Source organism: Salmo salar, chromosome 05 (assembly GCF_965601325.2).
Source record: "Salmo salar chromosome 05, fSalSal1, whole genome shotgun sequence".
NCBI classification, from domain to species: Eukaryota; Metazoa; Chordata; class Actinopteri; order Salmoniformes; family Salmonidae; genus Salmo; species Salmo salar.
Window position 1 is genome coordinate 21849336 of NC_138295.1, and position 20363 is coordinate 21869698.

The 20363-nt window shown below is 41.9% G+C and overlaps 3 protein-coding genes across 3 annotated transcripts in view; all 3 read left to right on the forward strand.

Moving 5' to 3' along the window:
* The first annotated feature begins 2492 nt into the window (after positions 1-2492).
* On the forward strand, positions 2493-4392 carry LOC106604473 (rab11 family-interacting protein 5-like). Its single transcript, XM_082974911.1, has 3 exons — positions 2493-2509; positions 2747-3303; positions 3553-4392. Exons 1-3 carry the CDS (start codon positions 2493-2495, stop codon positions 4176-4178), a joined length of 1200 nt encoding a protein of 399 aa, XP_082831037.1. The 3' UTR covers positions 4179-4392.
* A 680-nt stretch (positions 4393-5072) lies between these two features.
* On the forward strand, positions 5073-10377 carry LOC123723775 (uncharacterized). Its single transcript, XM_014199115.3, has 3 exons — positions 5073-7834; positions 8810-8948; positions 9303-10377. The coding sequence occupies exons 1-3, from the start codon at positions 5496-5498 to the stop codon at positions 9561-9563; spliced, it is 2739 nt and encodes a 912-aa protein (XP_014054590.2). The 5' UTR covers positions 5073-5495; the 3' UTR covers positions 9564-10377.
* A 6920-nt stretch (positions 10378-17297) lies between these two features.
* The window catches only part of LOC106604472 (sideroflexin-5), a 35001-nt gene continuing 31935 nt past the window's right edge, over positions 17298-20363 (forward strand). Inside the window, exon 1 of the mRNA XM_014199112.3 lies at positions 17298-17442. Coding sequence (XP_014054587.1) covers positions 17386-17442 — 57 coding nt within the window. The 5' untranslated portion in view covers positions 17298-17385. The remainder of the gene's footprint in view (positions 17443-20363) is intronic.

Consider the following 20363-nt stretch of genomic DNA (forward strand, 5'->3'; position numbering starts at 1 on the left):
GTTCATTAATTGTTTATGGTTCATTGAACAAGCATGGGAAACAGTGTTTAAACCCTTCACAATGAATATCTGTGAAGTTATTTGGATTTTTACGAATTATCTTTGAAAGACAGGGTCCTGAAAAAGGGCTGTTCCTTTTTTACTTACTTTCTAAAATATTACATTCAGTTACTTTTAGATTAGTTTCCCTTTAAGAGGCATTTAGAAGAAGACAAAAAAATCTGTGTAAAGTGTACATAGCTGGCCATATATGGATGTTACATTTTACTTTATGAGTTGGTGATGTAGGCTTCTTCTAACCCATTGCTTAACCTGAAAGGCCACTCAGCAAGGAAGAAGCCACTGCTCCAAAACCGCCATAAAAAAGCCAGACTACGGTTTGCAACTGCACATGGAGACAAAGATCGTACTTTTTGGAGAAATGTCCTCTGGTCTGATGAAACAAAAATAAAACTGTTTGGCCATAATAACCATTGTTATGTTTGGAGGAAAAAGGGGACGCTTGCAAGCTGAAGAACACCATCCCAACCATAAAGCATGGGGGTGGCAACATCATGTTGTGGGGGTGCTTTGCTGCAGGAGGGACTGGTGCACTTCACAAAATAGATGGCATCTTGAAGAGTAAAATGATCTGGATATATTATAGTAACATCTCAAGACATCAGTCAGGAAGATAAAGCTTGGTGGCAAATGAGTCTTCCAAATGGACAATGACCCCAAGCATACTTCCAAAGTTGTGGCAAAATGGCTTAAGGACAACAAAGTCAAGGTATTGGAGTCAGTGGCCATCACAATGCCCTGACCTCAATCATATAGAAAATTTGTGGGCAGAACTGAAAAAGCGTGTGCGAGCAAGGAGGCCTACAAACCTGACTCAGTTACACCAGCTCTGTCAGGAGGAATAGGCCAAATTCACCCAACTTATTGTGGGAAGCTTGTGGAAGGCTACCCGAAATGCTTGACCAAAGTTAAACTATTTAAAGGCAATGCTACCAAATACTAATTGAGTGTATGTAAACTTCTGACCCACTGGGAATGTGATGAAATAAATAAAAGCTGAAATAAATCATTCTCTCTACTATTATTCTGACATTTCACATTCTGAAAATAAAGTGGTGATCCTAACTGACCTAAGACAGGGAATTTTTACTAGGATTAAATGTCAGGAATTGTGAAAAACTGAGTTTAAATGTATTTGGCTAAGGTGTATGTAAACTTCCGACTTCAACTGTAGATATCAATAATAAGTGATATCCGTATCGCCGTATACTACACCATTGCTGTCATCCTTACCTCCAAGCGTTTATTTAAGTTGTATAATCTTTGGATGCCGACAGCAGTCGCACCATTGGAAGACATAGCTTGGACTGTAGCTTACAAAAACCTATTCCTGCTCTTTTCCCACAATCCATCAAACCCATTTGGTGTGTCAGCATAGTGGTCAGACTCGCTGAAGTGGAACAAACTTAAACTTGCGCCTTTTTCAATGCTGATTTGGATGTCATTGAGAAAACAGTGTCAAAGATTTTTTTTCTCGCAAACATCCTTTTGGAATTTTATCTAGTTTTTCAAAAGTATCTGTAATCTGATATATTTTAGCTGGTAACGTAACGGATTACAGTTACCGTTTTTTTGTAATCCCTTACATGTAATCTGTTTCTCCCCAACCCTACATGTCACCCATTGAGCATGTTTGGGATGCTCTGGAGCGACATGAATGACATTGTGCTCCAGTTCCCGCCAATATCCAGCAACTTCACCCAGCCATTGAAGAGGAGTGAGATAGCATTCCACAGGCCACAATCAACAGCCTGATAAACTCTATGTGAAGGAGATGTGTCACGCTTCATGAGGCAAATGATGGTCACACCAGATACTGACAGGTTTTGTAAACTACACCCCTACCTTTTTTTAAGGTATCTGCGACCAACAGATGCATCTGTATTCCCAGTCATGTGACATCGATATATTAGGGCCTAATGAATTTATTTAAATTGACAGATTTCCTTAGATAAACTAACTCAGTAAAATCTTTGAAATTGTTGCATGTTGCGTTTATATTTTTGTTCAGGATGCATTTTATCTAAATTTTAAAAACAGACATTTTTACCACTCCCAGTAACTTGGAGAGTATGAAATCTTATTCTACTTCTCTGCTTTTCAAATCTAAAATCAGAACACGTCTTCCACTACCACAAAAAATACTTTATAAAAAATCTAAAGCAAGTAGCACAATTTTATTGAGATTTACTTGGATATATCCATAATAATGAGGTTGCTACATGATTTCGCCTGGCTAAGAAAAAGTTGCGTCTGGACACCCGTTCGCCCTCTATGATAGGCTCCAGGGGAGTTCACATTTAAAAAGTGAAATAAATCTTCAGATGTCTGACAGGCAGACAGCTATGCCTATATTAACCCCCGCTGTACCAAACTAAATGCTAGACTAGAAGCAAGGGTAAATAATGTGAAAGTTGAGATAAATGCAAGAGATGATTGGGACAGCAACGTGAACATGATAGTCTTATGGAGGCGCAGTGATCATTTGAGATGGAACTGTTAGCAGGCATGGTGTGCCTGTGACGGCCAATACAGCACAGCTTGGAATGCTGCTCATCCAATCAGCATTCAGGATCCAAACAACACGTTTTATAATATAAAATATGCGTTTAAGTTGCATGACAATGCATGTGTGGAGCGCTGGGGATGGTTGACGCCTTATAGTCTCCTCTCACTGTGGGTCCAGATGGCTCAAACTCAGCTCCAAGGCCGGCCGGAAGGAGAAGGAGCGTGGCGAGATGCAGGTGACGGTTCAGTTCACCCGCAACAACATGACAGCCAGCATGTTCGACCTAACCATGAAGGACAAGCCACGGTCTGTCTTCGGAAAACTTAAGGACCGCGTGACGGGGAGGAAGATCGGCGACATGGAGTCCTCATCAGCCATCGTGCCGGGACGCTTCGCCGCCCTGTCGGGTTCCCTAGGAAAGCCATTCCGAGAGGGGGACCGAGGGGAAGGGGGAGAGGGCCCCGTGGAGGTAGCCGAGGAGAAGCGGAGCAAGGTGAAGGATTTCTTCCAGGGGAAGGGAAAGCTGCCGAGGTCGTCCGACACAAGGTCGTGCTCATCGCTGGCCTCGGAGAGCAGCGTGTTGTCCTTGACCAGTGAGAGGCCCTGCCCCCCTCCTCTGGGCCTGGGCATCCTGGTGGACCCTTCCAGTCCCCCCAGATTCCCCAGCCCCCCCATCTACAGCAACAAGGTCAAAGTTGACACCCACCACAGAGACACAGACCTAACTAAAAAAGGTAAGCATGCAGATTTCCTTTGTCCAAGTGTTTCATTTTCATTTTGCCCTATATGTCTGTAATATGCAGTGACCTGTATTTAGATTATATTCTGACAGAATCTTTACCAGACACAAAAAAGCCTGTACTGTATCTAAAGGATCTAGCAAGCTTATGCATTTTAAGGAATTGTTTTGGAAGAGAGGTTATTATTAAGGTCGATCCATCTCAGGCCAATACTTTGACCCCCTTTCTTTCCCCCCCAAATAGTGCTCAACACCACACAGTCTTCCCCAAAGATACTGACTCACAATCGAGCCCTCAGCGACGAGGCAATTAGGATCACCACTACTGCCGTTCCCCAGCCCTGTCCTGCAGTGGAATCCCTCAAGGGTCAGGGTATGACTCTCTCCCAATCCTCTCTGTGCATCAACGGAAGCCACATCTACGGATCCGAACCAGTGGGTCCCAAGGGCTCAGGCACCCTCCCATCCAAGCTGGTCCTCCTTGAGAAGTGCTCCCCCCTCTCTCGTTCGCTGCAGAACCTCACAAAGCGGAGCGAGGACAATGGTTCAGCCGGCGAGGGACGGCGCTGGTCCTTCGACAAGGTGAATAAGGAAGAGAAGTACGTGGAGAAGGAGGCCGAACCTCATGTCTCCCAGGTTCAAAGCGCACGGGTGGGGGGTCGTCCGGTGAAGGCAGCTGCCTCAATGCTGTCTTCCACTACCACGGTGGACTCAGCAGACAAAAGGAAAAAGCTCAGAAAGTCGTTATTCTCCGGAGGGAGGAGTGATTCTCTACCTGCCAAGTTGGCGCCGAGCCAGGGTTGTCCTCTCGCCGAGGGGAGACTGCGAGGCTGGTTTGGCTCCAGTGACTCCCAGAACAAGCCAAGGTGAGTGGAGGGTCATTTCAGATGTCTCCACACTCCAGGGCTTCATACAGTTTTGCCTTCCATCAAAAGCACACAGACATCTACATCTTGGAAGGTTTTGATTTCCTTGTGTTCAGTGTTTATGCTGCCCCCTGTTCCTTTCAAATGGAAATGTGGCCAGTTCATCTACCATTTCAAATCAATCAAATGTATTTTATAAAGCCCTTTTTACATCAGCAGTTGTCACAAAGTGCTGCAATCTCATATCACCTCATGTAAGCTACAAAATGATAAGGTTCATACTGTACTATTAACACAGGATAATAGTCGACATCTAGGCCATTTGTATAACAATATATGTAACGTTACTGTCCTTTGAAATCAGAGGAAATCAAAGACAGAGTCCATGTGACTGGAGTTGAAAAGGAAATAATGGCATATAAAGTATATTTCACTCTTAACCTTGCTTGGGGTCAAATTGAATCAGATACTGTATACAGAGAAAGATCTACATGCACTTTAAGCTTTAGGTTTGGTATGTTGTGGAACATCTGGGCCAGTATTCATAAAGCATATCAGAATAGGAGTGCTGATCTAGGATCAGATCCCCCCCGTCCATGTAACCTTATTCATTATGATCTAAAAGTCCAACCTGATCCTAGATTAGTACTATACTCTGTGATGCTTTATGAATACTGGCCCAGTACACTAGTCACCTGTTTTTGCTATTAAATTATCTGCAGTATTACTGTTTCTATTACTGTTCCAAATGTAGTACATCTTGCATTTTTGCTCTTCACCTTGCTTCAGTAATTTGCTAAATGTTGTTTTGATTTTTGTAGTAAACTCTTGTTGCTGTTTTCCATAACACATTATTGTTTGCATTTTTCAGCAATTGTAGCATATTCACATATGAAAATATTTGAAGCTAGTCCTCAAATAGACAGTATTTTGAATGGGTCAGCTTGCACAGAATTAACAAAGAGGACTGCTTGTGACTTCCCTCCACAGGCTGGAAGTTTCTTCTAAGGTAGAAAGCGACTCAGACACCCCTCCTCCCCTCCCCCCTCGCTCCCCCATTCCCACCCAGTGCTCTTCTTCCACTGGCCGTGCCTCACCCGACAGTGGCCATCGCACTAACCCCTTCACCCCCTCTCTGACACCCAACCCCATCTCTCCCTCCAACCCCTTCCTCCCGTGTTTGCAGTGTAACCCCTTTTTTGAGGACCTCATAACCGAAGAGGCCCGGAGGTCCCCCCCTCGTGCTGCCTGCTTCCCCTGTCATTCCACAGCTTTACCTTGCATCCCCAATACCGCCCACGATGTCGCAGTGCAAAAGAAAATGGCCGCCATACGGCGAGAGCGGCCCAGGCCTGTAGCCAGGCAGACGTCCCTCCCTGCCTTACTCCCGAGAGCGGTTACTGCCAGCCCCCCGAATCCGTTCACCTCTCGCTCCATATCAGAGAGCGGGGGAAGAGAATGCGACGAGTCCTTTGACACCTTTGCGTCCAGCAGGCTGAATTCGCCAAAGGGCTCTCCTACCAATCACCCTTCAAATGCAACCTTGTGGCAAGCTCAAGTAAGAAGCACTCCTCCACATGAGGGTAACACTATTCCACCCATTGAGGAGATGCAGATGAGTGAAGAAGAAGCAGAGCCTCCACCGTTGCCTCCACGGAGGCCCATAACAAGACCTTTGGTAAACAAGAGATCTTCTGACAGCTGGTTGCACAGGGGTCAGGAGCTGGCTGTGCAGAAAGAGGCCTGTCTCCTGTCACAAACGGGCGCAGCTTCCCTGCAGCACACAAGAGAAGGCGGGCACAAGAGATGCACACCAAGTCCCCACCTGTACCCAAGCCCAGGCAAAGACCTTCTCGTCAGCAGTGACATGTTGGACTTTCATACTGAACACTCACAACATTATGCCAATATTTCTCCAGAGTCTCCATCTCCATTCAAGTCTGAAGATGAGTTCAAGAAGTTTGACTATGAACCATTGCGAGATGAAGATGATAGCTGTAAAATTATGTTTACTGAGCAGGACTTATGGCCAGATGCAACAGAAAACCATCTAAACCCGAATGTAAAGGATTCGACAGACACCAGTCCCACTGTTAGAGAAGACGCCATTGTAACGAACACTTCACATTCTGAAATCAAAGCCTTATCTTTACCAGTAATGCTTCTTGATAGTGAAATGACTGTTGCCGACCTACTGTATATGTCTTCCCCAAAACACTCTAAATCCGGTCTTAAGACGCTTGACATTGCATCAATTACACCAGACCCAACAATGGAATTATTCTCAATTCACCCAGATAAGCCTACCAAGTCCAGAAACATCCATTGTGAATCGCCTCCACTAACCTTGGAAGATCTAAGTAAAAATCTAAGTAATTCTGATTTTAGTTTTATTGACTCTGCTTCTGATGCTTCCCCATCTCCATCTGAAATGATTACAGTGCATACCCTCAAAAGTTTAGGTGGCATTTTTCCTCAACCTCCACAAGTTACTCACATAGCATCTTCTGCTCATGATATTCGGTTATCTGCAGAGGATATGTTAACTTTTCAGAAGCCTAGTACTATAGACGTCAACTCTGCCCTAAAAGCGAATTTACCAGAAGCCTCGCTTTGTCAAGACAATTGGCAAGATGGAGGTTGTGAATTGAACACATCAGGCAGAGATCCTGCAAGCAATAAGAAGAACAATAGCATTTTTACGCCTGACAGTCTTAACATAGAGCCTGAGTCTGAAGACATCACTAGAGACACTGTAGATATAAAACACACACAATCTCCACTGAATAGAAAAGGCAACATTTCTAAATCAAAGATAGACAGTTCAATAGTAGACCCTTCATGTCACATTAGAACTTCTCCAGTTAATCCACAGATTGGAATGCAACAGGAAGTTGTACGCAATAAACAGGAAGTGAGTCAGCCTCTGGTCAAACGAACCAAGCCTGTCAATGAGTCTTCACCAAGGGGTGCTAGTTCACACAGAAGTCTCAAGGGAATGATACGAGAGCTCTATGGCAACGGTGGTGCAAATAGCCCTGGCAAAGGATTGCGTGAGAGCCCTCTTCACCAATCACTGTCTCGTGGGCATGTACTCTCAGAGAGCATTGAAGTACCCTTCTCATATCAACCCACCAAATCAATTTTTTCCTCACCTTTGTCACCAGATAGAGAGACAACGCTCAAGGAGGCTAAATTATTTGTTTCCTTGCAACAAACAAACACAAATAGTTCCACTCAGTCAATTACAAAAGAAAACTGCTTAACGGAACGTTCCCCATCCAAACATGCCGGGACCATCAGCTTCGAAGACCTCCACGCCAAAGTAGCCCCGAACGTCAGAAGCCCCATGAGTGCCAGGTTAAGGCCTGGCATCTCTCTGCATGCTTCCAATCCCTCCTCTATGGCCCCCTCCCTGGTGACTGAAACTAATGCCCAGGCTGAGCTACTCCCCACCCCCGGCCCCTCCTCCATACATCACCCCCCGACCTTGAGACCCAGTACCGGAGCCAATGCCACCTTGGCTGTGGCCCCCTGCACCTCTTCCTCCTTCTCCTCCTCTACCTCCTCCACCACTGTCCAGCCCCTGGTCGATGCACGGCACACACTTTTACCTGAGGAGACCCAGCCAGCTAGCAGCCTGCCCCGACAGGAGAGCAGGTGAGACTTCTCCTCACTCTTAAGCTCTGCAGAGTGTAGCCACTCGACCTCTCTTGAGAAAATATCAGGTTGGGTTGCCAGGTTGTAGTCAACAATGGGATGCAAGAATTAGAAATAGTTAGACATAGCACACCTGCTAGCTGTTTACAAGCCATAGCTTGAAAACCTGAACCTACATATTGTTAGACTATATTCTCATTATTCCAAACAAAACTAATATTTCCAGTTCCTTTTATTTAATCTATTCAAGTAAGCTTCCTTAAGAGGAAGTTCTCTAAATGAATCTATATATATCCCCTACCAGTACCACCTGCCCATGCAAACCCATTGGTTGCTACAGTTTTGTAAATTGCTTAATCTTTTACGTTGCTCATCTCACTTCTGTGTAATTAAATGATGTGTCATACATTTGTGTTGCTGACTGTCCCATCACATCTAGGAGTCCACATCCACAATCACAGTCACCGCAATGAAAATCTCAGCCTTGATGATTTAAACAACTGCTTCAGCTGTCTGTGCTGAAATTTTGACCATCTGTAAATGAAAGCAAATTGGAAGTACCTTCCTCCACTCTCATTAGGTATAGGGTGACGTTTCCTCAAGATGCTGATCTTGGGTCAGTTTCCGTTTTCTCACTAAGGAAGCTGATCCTAGATCTGTACCTAAGGAAACTTCACCCTGGAGCCTGTCATTACTGCTGAGGCATACCGGCTTTGTGCTATACTAAAATCAGACAACATAAGCTCTTTTTATGCTCTCTTGCTGAAACCTGTTGCTGAATACATTTTGTTGTCTTGTAGAGATATATACAGAAAATTCTAAATCCAGGCTGGTGCATTGTTATGAATTTGACCACATACTATGTAATGCCAGTGCCTGACATTGTACTGTACTATATATTGATTTTCATGTGAAAAGTGTTATGTACACATAATCCAATGCAGTGAACCTTTGATGGTGATGTTTTTTTTGCAGCCCCCACCCAGTGAAGCCCTTGACCACCACAGCCAGTCAGGGGGAGAAGAAAGAGGGCCGGTCAGTTCTAGAGAAGCTCAAGTCTTCCATCCACTCAGGCCGCGCTGCCAAGCAGACACTGGCTGAGACTGAGATTGAGGTATAAAAGAGTCCATGAATTCACATAATGAATGACTTTCCAACCAGAACGTTCTCAAAACATGGGATGTACTTTGGGATAACTGGGCAGTTCAAAATCCAGTGGAAAAGTTTTTGGTCATGTATGGCTGACTCTGTAAAACAATACATTTCACTGCGCCTATCCGGTGTATGTGACAATAAAATGTCTTCTGACAGAAATAGATTTTTATCAATTGAGTACCTCCTCTTGTTAATCTGTGTTTTCCCATTTTATGTAACAGATCCAATCTTGTCAGATCAGTGATTACTTCAAGATAGGAATGAAGGATGTATTCTCAAAGTATTCTGACAGGGCCTGTGTTTGTCTTCTCAGGAATCGTTAACGGACAGCTCTGCCCAGTACGAGCAGCTGACCAAAATGGAGCTGATCTCCCTTCTGCTGCAGCAGCAGATGGATATGGAGAACCAGCAGGCGGCCTCAGACCAGCAGGCGGTGCTGCTTAAGAAACACGAGGCGGAGATGAAGAAGATCAAGGCGCAGGTGCGCGACCTGGAGGACTACATCGACAAGCTGCTGGTGCAGATCATGGAGCAGACACCCACACTCCTTCAAGTGTGCTCCCAACACAAGTGACCGCTAGTGCTAGTATAATATAGTATAATATAGGGCCATGGTCACCATCAAACCCTAGTCCCAGAGAGCTACTAGGTGGAGCAGACTCTTGTTCCAGCTCAGTCCCAGATTAGGTCTTGGTGGTTAGTTGTTTAGCTGAACCAGGAGTTATAGTGCAGGGCTGAAACAAAAGCCTACACATCCAAGTAGTTCTTCCGGACCAGGGTTGGTGATCACTTCTCCAGAGGCAGGTGTAGTTCAACACATCCCTAAGCAAAAAGTAAATCTCACAACCATCCAGGTTTCACTGCTGATACCCTGCCTCGTTGATAAAAGACACAATATTGCCCACTGTGCATGCTTGCTATAGCTCAAATGTCAGGCTGCAAGTACTAATCAGAAACTGTAGTCATAGCAAATGTTACTGGTCACTTTACACTTGCTACTTAGTATAAGGAAAGTGGCACAGCTTTTGTCAAATGTACTGCATTAGAATTATTATACATGTGCATTGATGAAGAATACAGAAAATGTAATATTCAGTGGTATAAATTGTTCTTATTTGATATGACATTGCCTCAAATTCAGAAAAACATGTAAGTGTCTGAATTAGTTTGATATGGACCCAAATTATCTTCATCATGGTAAATACTGTAATTATTTGCCATAAGACACTGACTCAAAAACAGACCGACTCGAGGAGAATTCCACTGAATTTCAGTTTGTTTACATGGAGAAAGGTGAACTTGAGCTAGTGTCATATTTAGTAAATAATTATATATTTTTTTTACTATTCATGGATGAAGTGTGTGCAAAGAATAAAGTGATAAATGTTCATGTGGTAAGATAGGTATTACAATGAATTCAAAGGCATTTATTTATGCTATTTAAGTTATATTTTCACATTTTGGTTATTTGCAAAGCGAATGTATATAATTATGTATATTGGTTTGTTTAATTTTTGAATGACATTGTGTGACATATATAATTTTTGTATGACATTGCCTGTATTATTTAGTATAGTACTTAAACTCCCACACAACTAGAAATCCACTTTTTCGAGCTGAAAGACAATGGCCAGGGCTTACGCATGACAATGCACAACGATGTAAGTCAATAAGTAATCGTTTTAATCAAAGGATGATATATTTGGGCTTGAAGTGACGAAACCGACCTGCCCCCTTCGTGCAAATTCGTGCCAATGAATTATTATTTTTACAATTCTTCAAGCTCTGTCAAGTTGGTTGTTGATCATTGCTAGACAGCCATTTTCAACTCTTGTCATAGATTTCAAGCTAATTTAAGTCAAAACTGTAACAAGGCCACACAGGAACATTCAATGTTGTCTTGGTAAGCAAATGCAGTGTACATTTGGCCTTCTGTTTTAGGTTATTGTCCTGTTGCAGGACACATTTGTCTCCCAGTCTCTGTTGGAAAGCAGACGGAACCAGGTTTTCTTCTAGGATTTTGCCTGTGCTTAGCTCTATTCCATTTATTTTTATCCTAAAAACTCCCTAGTCCTCGCCGATAACAAGCATACCCATAACATGATGCAGCCACCACCATGCTTGACAATATGAAGAGTGGTACTCAGTGATGTGTTGGATTTGCCCCAAACATAATGCTTTGTTTTCAGGAAAAAGTTAATTTGTTTGCCACATGGTTTTGCAGTTTTACTTTAGTGCCTTATTGCAAACAGGATGCATGTTTTTGAATACTTGTATTCTGTACAGGCTTCCTTCTTTTCACTCTGTCAATTAGGTTAGCATTGTGGAGTAACTACAATGTTGTTGATCCATCCTCAGTTTTCTCCTATCACAGCCATTAAACTCTAACTGTTTAAAAGTCACCATTGGCCTCATGGTGAAATCCCTGAGCGGTTTCCTTACTTATCGCTGCCTCAATTTATGGAATATGCCAAAACTTTGGAGATAACAATAGATACAGGGCTGCCAACCTTTGAAGAAAGCTTTGGAGTGAGATTTGCTATGTGAATTTCATTGACCCCTGGCACAACCCCTAGATGGGGGACTGGGTGTCCTCCCCCAGGAAAATGTTACTGTTTAAAAAACTAATTTCCACATATTTTGACATGGCTTAGGCCTATGACCAGGGTGGAAAATGTTCTAATAAAAACCACAGGTCAGGTGTATTTAGGATGCTTAGAACATTAAATGAACACTCATAATTCGACGACTTTGTTGCTTACTAAATTGAAAGTATGCTAATATTTTTTTAAATATATTTTTAGGTGGTTTCACACTTTAAATTCTAGAAACAGTGGGAAGGTTAGAAGCAGGGATTGATCCCTGTTCTCAGGTGGAAAGTTGTATGAGACACGTGCTGGGGGGTGTTACCACTACAAGGCTCTGCACAGGAAAAGTTAATGTTGATGGCAGTCTGCTTGTCCATAGACTGCTTTCAAGGTAAGGACACAAACACTTTGTATTTGTCATTTGGGTGAAGAAATCCTGTTCAATTTCCAGTAAGGTTGGCCACGACTTCTATGTTTCCCACATGCTTGGTGTTTGAAAATGTTTTTGTTATAACAATTCATTTCTCAATCACCCAACCTTCAAGAAACATTTAATGAATATCAATATTCACGTAGTTTATGCCTACTAGTTGAAAATTCTTGCCATTATTTTACTCTACATAGACAAAATATGACGTGTTTGAGTTGTGAGTCCCCCTACCATTTCTGCCTAGCATGTGCATAATACAAAAACGTAAAAAATTACATTTGATTCCAGGAGCATTTAATATCCAATGCTTATTGGTATGACATATTCAAAACTGTCCATTAATCGCTGCAATAATACATAGCCTCATAAAACTCATTTTAAAAAGACCCAAGTTGTTAAGAATTGTTCCACTGATCAGACTAAATCATGTAAATAGATAATAAAATCTCCTGAAGACAAGATGACATATCTGCCCCTACACCCTAACCAAATTATTTATTGTCCCCTCTCTAGAATCAAACATACACATTTCGGTTTACAGTCTGTTTGACAAATTATTTTCATAGTTACAAATCCGGTCACGCTACCAAACTTCCATGCTAAAACATACTGTAGATCTGTCTGCTGTCTTTTCGTTGTCACAGCCATGCTAAAACATACTGTAGATCTGTCTGCTGCCTTTTCGTTGTTAAAGCCTAAAAGGCTACATGGTTAATCTGGCGTCTGCATTGTCACTGTAGCATTTATGGTGATACGGCCTCTGCAGAAGTCAGGGCATTCATACATATTGCGTTTAGCGGAGCAGCGTAGAGCTGTTGAGTAGGACTGTTGTCAAGGAAGTGAGTTTGTGTTAACCTCTATGGGCTAGGTGGGAAGCTTGCGTCCCACCTACTCAACAGCCAGTGGAATCCCGTGGCGCGATATTCAAATACCTTAGAAATGCTATTACTTCAATTTCTCAAACATATGACTATTTTACACCATTTTAAAGACAAGACTCTCGTTAATCTAACCACACTGTCCGATTTCAAAAAGGCTTTACAACGAAAGCAAAACATTAGATTATGTCAGCAGAGTACCCAGCCAGAAATAATCAGACACCCATTTTTCAAGCTAGCATATAATGTCACAAAAACCAAAACCACAGCTAAATGCAGCACTAACCTTTGATGATCTTCATCAGATGACACTCCTAGGACATTATGTTATACAATACATGCATGTTTTGTTCAATCAAGTTCATATTTATATCAAAAACCAGCTTTTTACATTAGCATGTGACTAGCATGTGACTAGCATTCCCACCGAACACTTCCGGTGAATTTACTAAATTACTCACGATAAACGTTTGCAAAAAACATAACAATTATTTTAAGAATTATAGATACAGAACTCCTTTATGCAATCGCTATGTCCGATTTTAAAATAGCTTTTCGGTGAAAGCACATTTTGCAATATTCTGAGTAGATAGCCCGGCCATCACAGGCTAGCTATTTTGACACCCACCAAGTTTGGCCCTCACCAAACTCAGATTTACTATAAGAAAAATTGGATTACCTTTGCTGTTCTTCGTCAGAATGCACTCCCAGGACTTCTACTTCAATAACAAATGTTGGTTTGGTTCCAAATAATCCGTAGTTATATCCAAATAGCGGCGTTTTGTTCGTGCGTTCAAGACACTATCCGAAGGGTAAAGAAGGGTGACGCGCGCGGCGCGTTTCGTGACAAAAAAAATCTAAATATTCGATTACCGTACTTCGAAGCATGTCAAACGCTGTTTAAAATCAATTTTTATGCGATTTTTCTCGTAAAAAAGTGATAATATTCCGACCGGAAAACCCTGTTTTTGTTCAAAGACTGAAAATAAAAACATGGAGTTGTCTCGTGCACGCGCGAGCCAGTCTCATTGTTCTCAGATCGACCACTATCCAAATGCGCTACTGTTTTTCAGCCATGGCCTGCAAAGTTATCATTCAACATTCTGGCGCCTTCTGAGAGCCTATGGGAGCGTTAGAAAATGTCACGTTATGCCAGAGATCCCCTGTTTTGGATAGAGATTATCAAGAAGGCCAAGAAATAGTCAGAGAGAGCGCTTCCTGTTTGGAATCTTCTCAGGTTTTGGCCTGCCAAATTAGTTCTGTTATACTCACAGACACCATTCAAACAGTTTTAGAAACTTTAGGGTGTTTTCTATCCAAATCAATTATATGCATATTCTAGTTACTGGGCAGGAGTAGTAACCAGATTAAATCGGGTACGTTTTTTATCCGGCCGTGCAAATACTGCCCCCTATCCCCAACAGGTTAAACAGGACCTCCCACCCCCACCTACCCTCAACCAATCATGTCAATGCGGAGTTATAGTTAACTATTAGGAGCCCTCCGCATTGTTCCAAAATTTGGGAGGCCACGGGGACCGCATGCCTATGGAGGCTCCGCGATTTGCGTCATATGGAGCCTCAGACCACACTTTCAGATCAAGCATGAATAAGCTTTTATCTAAATGCCAATCACCAAACGAGGGGACTAATGCAAGTGTGAATTCAATCGATTTCAGTACATGCTGTCAAAGGGCTGCATTCAGCAATAGGGACGGGAGTAAGAGTAACCTACTTTTGTTGACAACATTGTACATAAAACAGCCGCGCTGCTCTTTTTACTCTAATGTTGAGGGGCGTTTCTTTAAAACATGCATCCAATCCCCTTGATCCCTTACATAACAAGACCATTCATTTCTTAAATGTGCTCCATGCTGTGGCAAGACAGGACAACGATAGAGGTTCCAATCGTGATGATGATATATTGAAGGCGCAGATGCTCCGACTTCAAAACGATTTGGAGCACAGTTGAAAAGGTTAACGGACTGTACAATGTACTAATTCGAAAAATAAAAGCACTACTTTTCAAAGCGTGAGATAAATTATAATACATTTCCAAAGCAATTTTTTTTTTTGTAATTTTTTATTTCGAATTTTTTTTCAGTATATATATATATACACACTGAAAAAAAAATCAAAAAAAATAAAAATATATATATATATATATATATATATATATATATATATATATATATATATATATATATATAGAGAGAGAGACAGAGAGAGAGGGGGAGAGAGAGGGAGAGAGAGAGAGTGGTGCTGGAGGGGATGGCTGCTGTTTTACGGCTCCTAACCAACTGTGCTATTTTCTTAGTTTTTTCACATTGTTTGAAACTAATTTTTTTAACTTATTTTGTACATAATGTTGCTGCTACCATATGACTGAAAATAACTTCGTAGCCGTCTATTTACCACCACTAACCGATGCTGGCACTAAGACCGCACTCAACGAGCTGTATAAGGCCATAAGCAAACAAGAAAATTCTCATCCAAAAGCGGCACTCCTAGTGGCCCGGGGACTTTAATGCAGGCAAACTTAAATCCGTTTTACCTAATTTCTACCAGCATGTCACATGGTCAACCAGAGGAAAGAAAATCCTAGACCACACACACAAAGATGCATACAAAGCTCTCCCTCGCCCTCCATTTGGCAAATCTGACCATAATTCTATCCTCCTGGTTCCTGCTTACAAGCAAAAACTAAAGCAGGAAGTACCAGTGACTCGCTCAATACGGAAGTGGTCAGATGATGCGGATGCTACACTACAGGACTGTTTTGCTAGCACAGACTGGAAAATGTTCCGGGATTCCTCCAATGGCATTGAGGAGTATACCACCTTAGTCATCGACTTCATCAATAAGTGCATCGACAACGTCGTCCCCACAGTGACCGTATGTACATATCCCAACCAGAAGCCATGGATTACAGGCAACATCTGCATCGAGCTAAAGTCTAGAGCTGCTGCTTTCAAGGAGTGGGACACTAATCCGGACGCTTATAATAAATCCCACTACTCCCTCAAACGAACCATCAGACAGGCAAAGCATCAATACAGGATTAAGATTGAATCCTACTACACCGTCTCTGATGTTCGTCGGATGTGGTAGGGCTATAAAAACTATTATGGACTACAAAGTGAAACCCAGCCGCGAGCTGCCCAGTGACGAGAGCCTACTGGACGAGCTAAATGCCTTTTATGCTCGCTTCGAGGCAAGCAACACTGAAGCATGCATGAGAGCACCAGCTGTTCCGGACGACTGTGTGATAACGCTCTCAGTAGCCGATGTGAGCAAGACCTTTAAATAGGTCAACATTCACAAAGCCGCGTGGCCAGACGGATTAGCAGGACGTGTACTCAAAGCATGCGCGGACCAACTGGCAAGTGTCTTCACTGACATTTTCAACCTCTCCCTAACCGAGTCTAATACCTACATGTTTCAAGCAGACCAGCATAGTCCCTGTGCCCAAGGAAGCGAAGGTAACCTGCCTAAATGATTACCGCACCATAGCACTCACGCTGTTAGCCATGAAGTGCTTTCAAAGGCTGGTCATGGCTCACATCAACAGCATCATCCTGGATACCCTAGACCCACTTCAATTTGCATACCGCCCCAAAAGACCCACAGATGACGCAATCTTAATCGCACTCCACACTGTCCTTTCCCACCTGGACAAAAGGAACACCTATGTGAGAATGCTATTCATTGACTACAGCTCAGTGTTCAACACCATAGTATCCTCAAAGCTCATCACTAAGTTAAGGACCCTGGGACTGAACACCTTCCTCTGCAACTGGACCCTCGATTTCCTGACGGGCCTCCCCCAGGTGGTAAGGGTAGGCAATAACATCACATAATAATAGCCGGAAAGGAGGGAATGGAATGGCATCAAATACATTGAACCCATGTCTTTGATACCATTCCACTGATTCTGCTCCAGCAATTACCACAAGCCAGTCCTCCCCAATTAAGGTGCCACCAACCTCCTGTGGTACAGACAGTGCAACACTGTGCAAGTAAAATTGGGTCAACAGGGGTTCCTCTGAGAATCTATGCAACATATATGAATGACCACACCACAAGATCCATTATGCAACCTCTCAACTGATCAGTTCTTTGGGATGTGTAGTCATCTTGACTGACTTTGTTTGTGTAACGCGACGTGACAGAAACTACACCTCCCATGTAACATCGCGATTCATCGCTTCACTCGTTTCACTGGGTTTCCACAGTTAAAGTCAAAATGTACTATATTGTAACAACTAATGAAAACTAAAAATTGCTTTTGGTCTTAATTAAAGGTTAGGCATAAGGTTAGCAGTGTGGTTAAGGTTAGGTTTAAAATCCCATTTTAATTAAGAAGATAATTTGTAGAAATAGGCGGAGTTTATGACTGTGGTTGTAGTAACTAGTGACAACCGTTTCACTGGGAGTAGTTCACTACTTAATAATCCAGTTTCATGATTCACTTCATTAATAAATAAACTGATTCGCTGTCATGGCGCAATATGCAGCCTGTCCTGCGTTCCAGCTTGGAAGACCTCGATATGATCAGGTAAAGGATATTTTTTTACTAATCACATTGTTATCTCTGAAAAGGGTGCAAAGCACATCATTTTTGCAGATCTCTGACCTGTTCCTGCGAGCGCATTGTTATGCTCGCTGCTTTTTACTTTGTAGCGAAAGTTGCCTCTGATGTCCGCACGAAAAATGTTTTTGTCTTTGTAGTGCAATTTCTCTTTATACTCAGTGTAAATGCATGAAAGTATGCTACTTTCTTGGAATTAACAAGTAGCGGGGATGTGTTTCGGAGTTGATAGCAGGGTTGGCCGCCCCAGTGTAGCTAGATACTGAAGCTTCTTCATCAATGCTTTGCGGACATCCAACGTGGTCTCGGAGCATTTCGTATTATTCTGTACGTATATCCGAGATACTTAATTTAGAAAGCTGTGTTTCATAGAGCCCCACAGTGGAGGTATGATTATACCCATTTTGTGTAGGCTTACCCCTGTGACGTTTTGATAACCATGTAGATCTCTCTCGGACAAGGTGACTTATCAATATATTCGGCTCTATTTACTCTCAGATTTGAAAATGCTAATTACCATCAAAGTAGACCTCATGCAAGACTACAAATCCCGGCAAGCTCCTGACACCTTTGCTAAGAGGATTTGGGTCAATTTAAAACTTGCACAAGACAGTTAACAGAATTGTCAATTTTAAAGAAATGTAGCCAATTTATTCATTACTAAATTTAGCTAACATTTAGATAGTTAATCCAGAGATTCTTACCTTTGCCTCGATTCTGCAGTCTAGTCCAGATCATGGCATTTGTCGTTTTTTTATGATAGCCACATTAGCAGCTAATTAGAATTTCATTTTGAGGAGTTAAATACAGGAGAATATATTGATGAGTTTCACACGGTTATCAAAACGTCACACCAGGGTAAGGCCACACGAAACACAGCCCTTATTTTAAGTGTTTAAAAAAAAAAAATGAATGGTGGAAAAACAATTGGAACCATTTCCTTGTTTGACTGCTAGGTTTTATGGGTATTATGACTGGTACTGTGGTACTTTATGGTATGTATTCATTTGTGGATGTCCATCATCCATTTTGTATGATATGTCAAGAATTACAATTCATATGATATTTTACGAATTACAATTTGTACAATATGTTATACATTTGCATAAAGTACAGCATATTATGAATTTGAAAAACGTATAATATGTTACAAATTCCAATTTGTTGTGATTAACATTAGCTAGCTCTAGGGGTCAGTCAAGTGTTAAGGTTAGCTGTTAGGTTAAAGGATCAGTGGAAGGGTTAGCTAAAAGGGTTAGCTGACGAGATTCGAACACGCAACCTTTGGGTTGCTAGATGTCCACGTTATACGCCCACCCATCCAACTTGACCATCCACCCTCCTTTCATTTTTGCCATAAGTAACCTTCTATCTTTATGTAACCATACCAAATGTAACATTCAAACTGATTTGAGTGTCCTGGATTTATGTTTACTATGTTACATCTAGTCTATGAGACCAGTCTGGGACATCCTATGGCCATAATAATTATAGAGAGGGAGGAGGAGTCTGTCTGCTCTGTCTGCAAGCACTTTGTTTTCAGAATTCATGTTCACTCAATTATTTTAAGTTTTGTTTTACTATTGACAGTTACAGCTGATTTAAGGGATTGTATATCAATTCGCTTTCCTTAAATATTTGTCATCTGATCTGTTCGTTTCCATCTCTGAATTGTTTAATCAAACTTTTTGCAGCCAGCTCCTGATATCAGGGCATACAAACTACAATCTCTGTCTTGAATTAACCTATTGCGCATGTGCGCCCAGCATTTATTACACCTTAGTAGACTGCACCTAATATAGAATAGAACAGCCAAAATAGAATAGCTTTATTCTTACTTCTTATGTGACATCCGGAATAGATTTCTACATTTGTGCAGTTTTATGTCTAGCACAAACTCAAACTTTCAAGAGGGATAAAAAGTGACAATTAAGAATGTAGCTTATGTACACTGAACAAAAATATCAATGCAACAATTTCTAAGATTTTACAGTTCATATAAGGAATCAGTCAATTGAAATAAATAAATTAGGCCCTAATATATGGATTTCGCATGATTGGGAATACAGATATGCATCTGTTGGTCACAAATGCGTTAAAAATGGGCCTCAGGATCTTGTCACAGTATCTCTGTGCATTCAAATTGCCGTCGATAAAATGCAATTGTGTTCGTTGCCTGTAGCTTATTCCTGCCTGCTCATACCATAACCCCAAGAAGTTGGAGGTGGCTTATGGTAGAGAAATTAATGTAAAATTATCTGGCAACAGCTCTGGTGGACATTCCTGCACTCAGAATGTCAATTGCACGCTCCCTCAACCTGAGACATCTTTGGTATTGTGTTGTGACAAAACTGCACATTTTAGAGTGACCTGTTATTGTTCCCAGCACAAGGTGCACCCATGTAATGATCATTCTGTTTAATCAGCTTCTTGATATTACACACCTGTCAGGTGGATGGATTATCTTGGCAAATAATAAATGCTCACTAACAGGGATCCAAACACATTTGTGCACAATTTGAGAGAAACAAGCTTTTTGTGCGTATGGAACATTTCTGGGATCTTTTATTTTAGCTCATGAAACATGGGACCAACACTTTACATGTTGCGTTTTTATATTTTTGTTCAGTATTAGAAGGCTCTTCATTTTCCTAAACAATTTTTTCCCCCCTTCCACCCATTTTAAATATGTTTAGCAAAAAACACTTTAATTTCTGATTTTTGTAGGATATTATGCATCTTCCAAACTTTGTTGGCTAAATCAGACAGTGGAGCTCCTAAGAGTCTGGGTTATCTCATATTGCAATTTCTGTCTGTCCTTCTCTTTAGCACATCCGTCAAAATGTCCATCCTGTGAAGTGATTATGCACTTGCAGTGGTCAACTAGA

Coding starts and splice junctions, on each gene's coding strand:
- LOC106604473 (XM_082974911.1), top strand. Junction 3,304..3,552: donor CACAGACCTAACTAAAAAAG/GTAAGCATGCAG, acceptor CCCCCCAAATAG/TGCTCAACACCACACAGTCT.
- LOC123723775 (XM_014199115.3), top strand. CDS start 5,496: ATGGCCGCCATACGGCGAGAGCGGCCCAGGCCTGTAGCCAGGCAGACG. Junction 7,835..8,809: donor CTGCCCCGACAGGAGAGCAG/GTGAGACTTCTC, acceptor TTTTTTTTGCAG/CCCCCACCCAGTGAAGCCCT. Junction 8,949..9,302: donor TGGCTGAGACTGAGATTGAG/GTATAAAAGAGT, acceptor TTGTCTTCTCAG/GAATCGTTAACGGACAGCTC.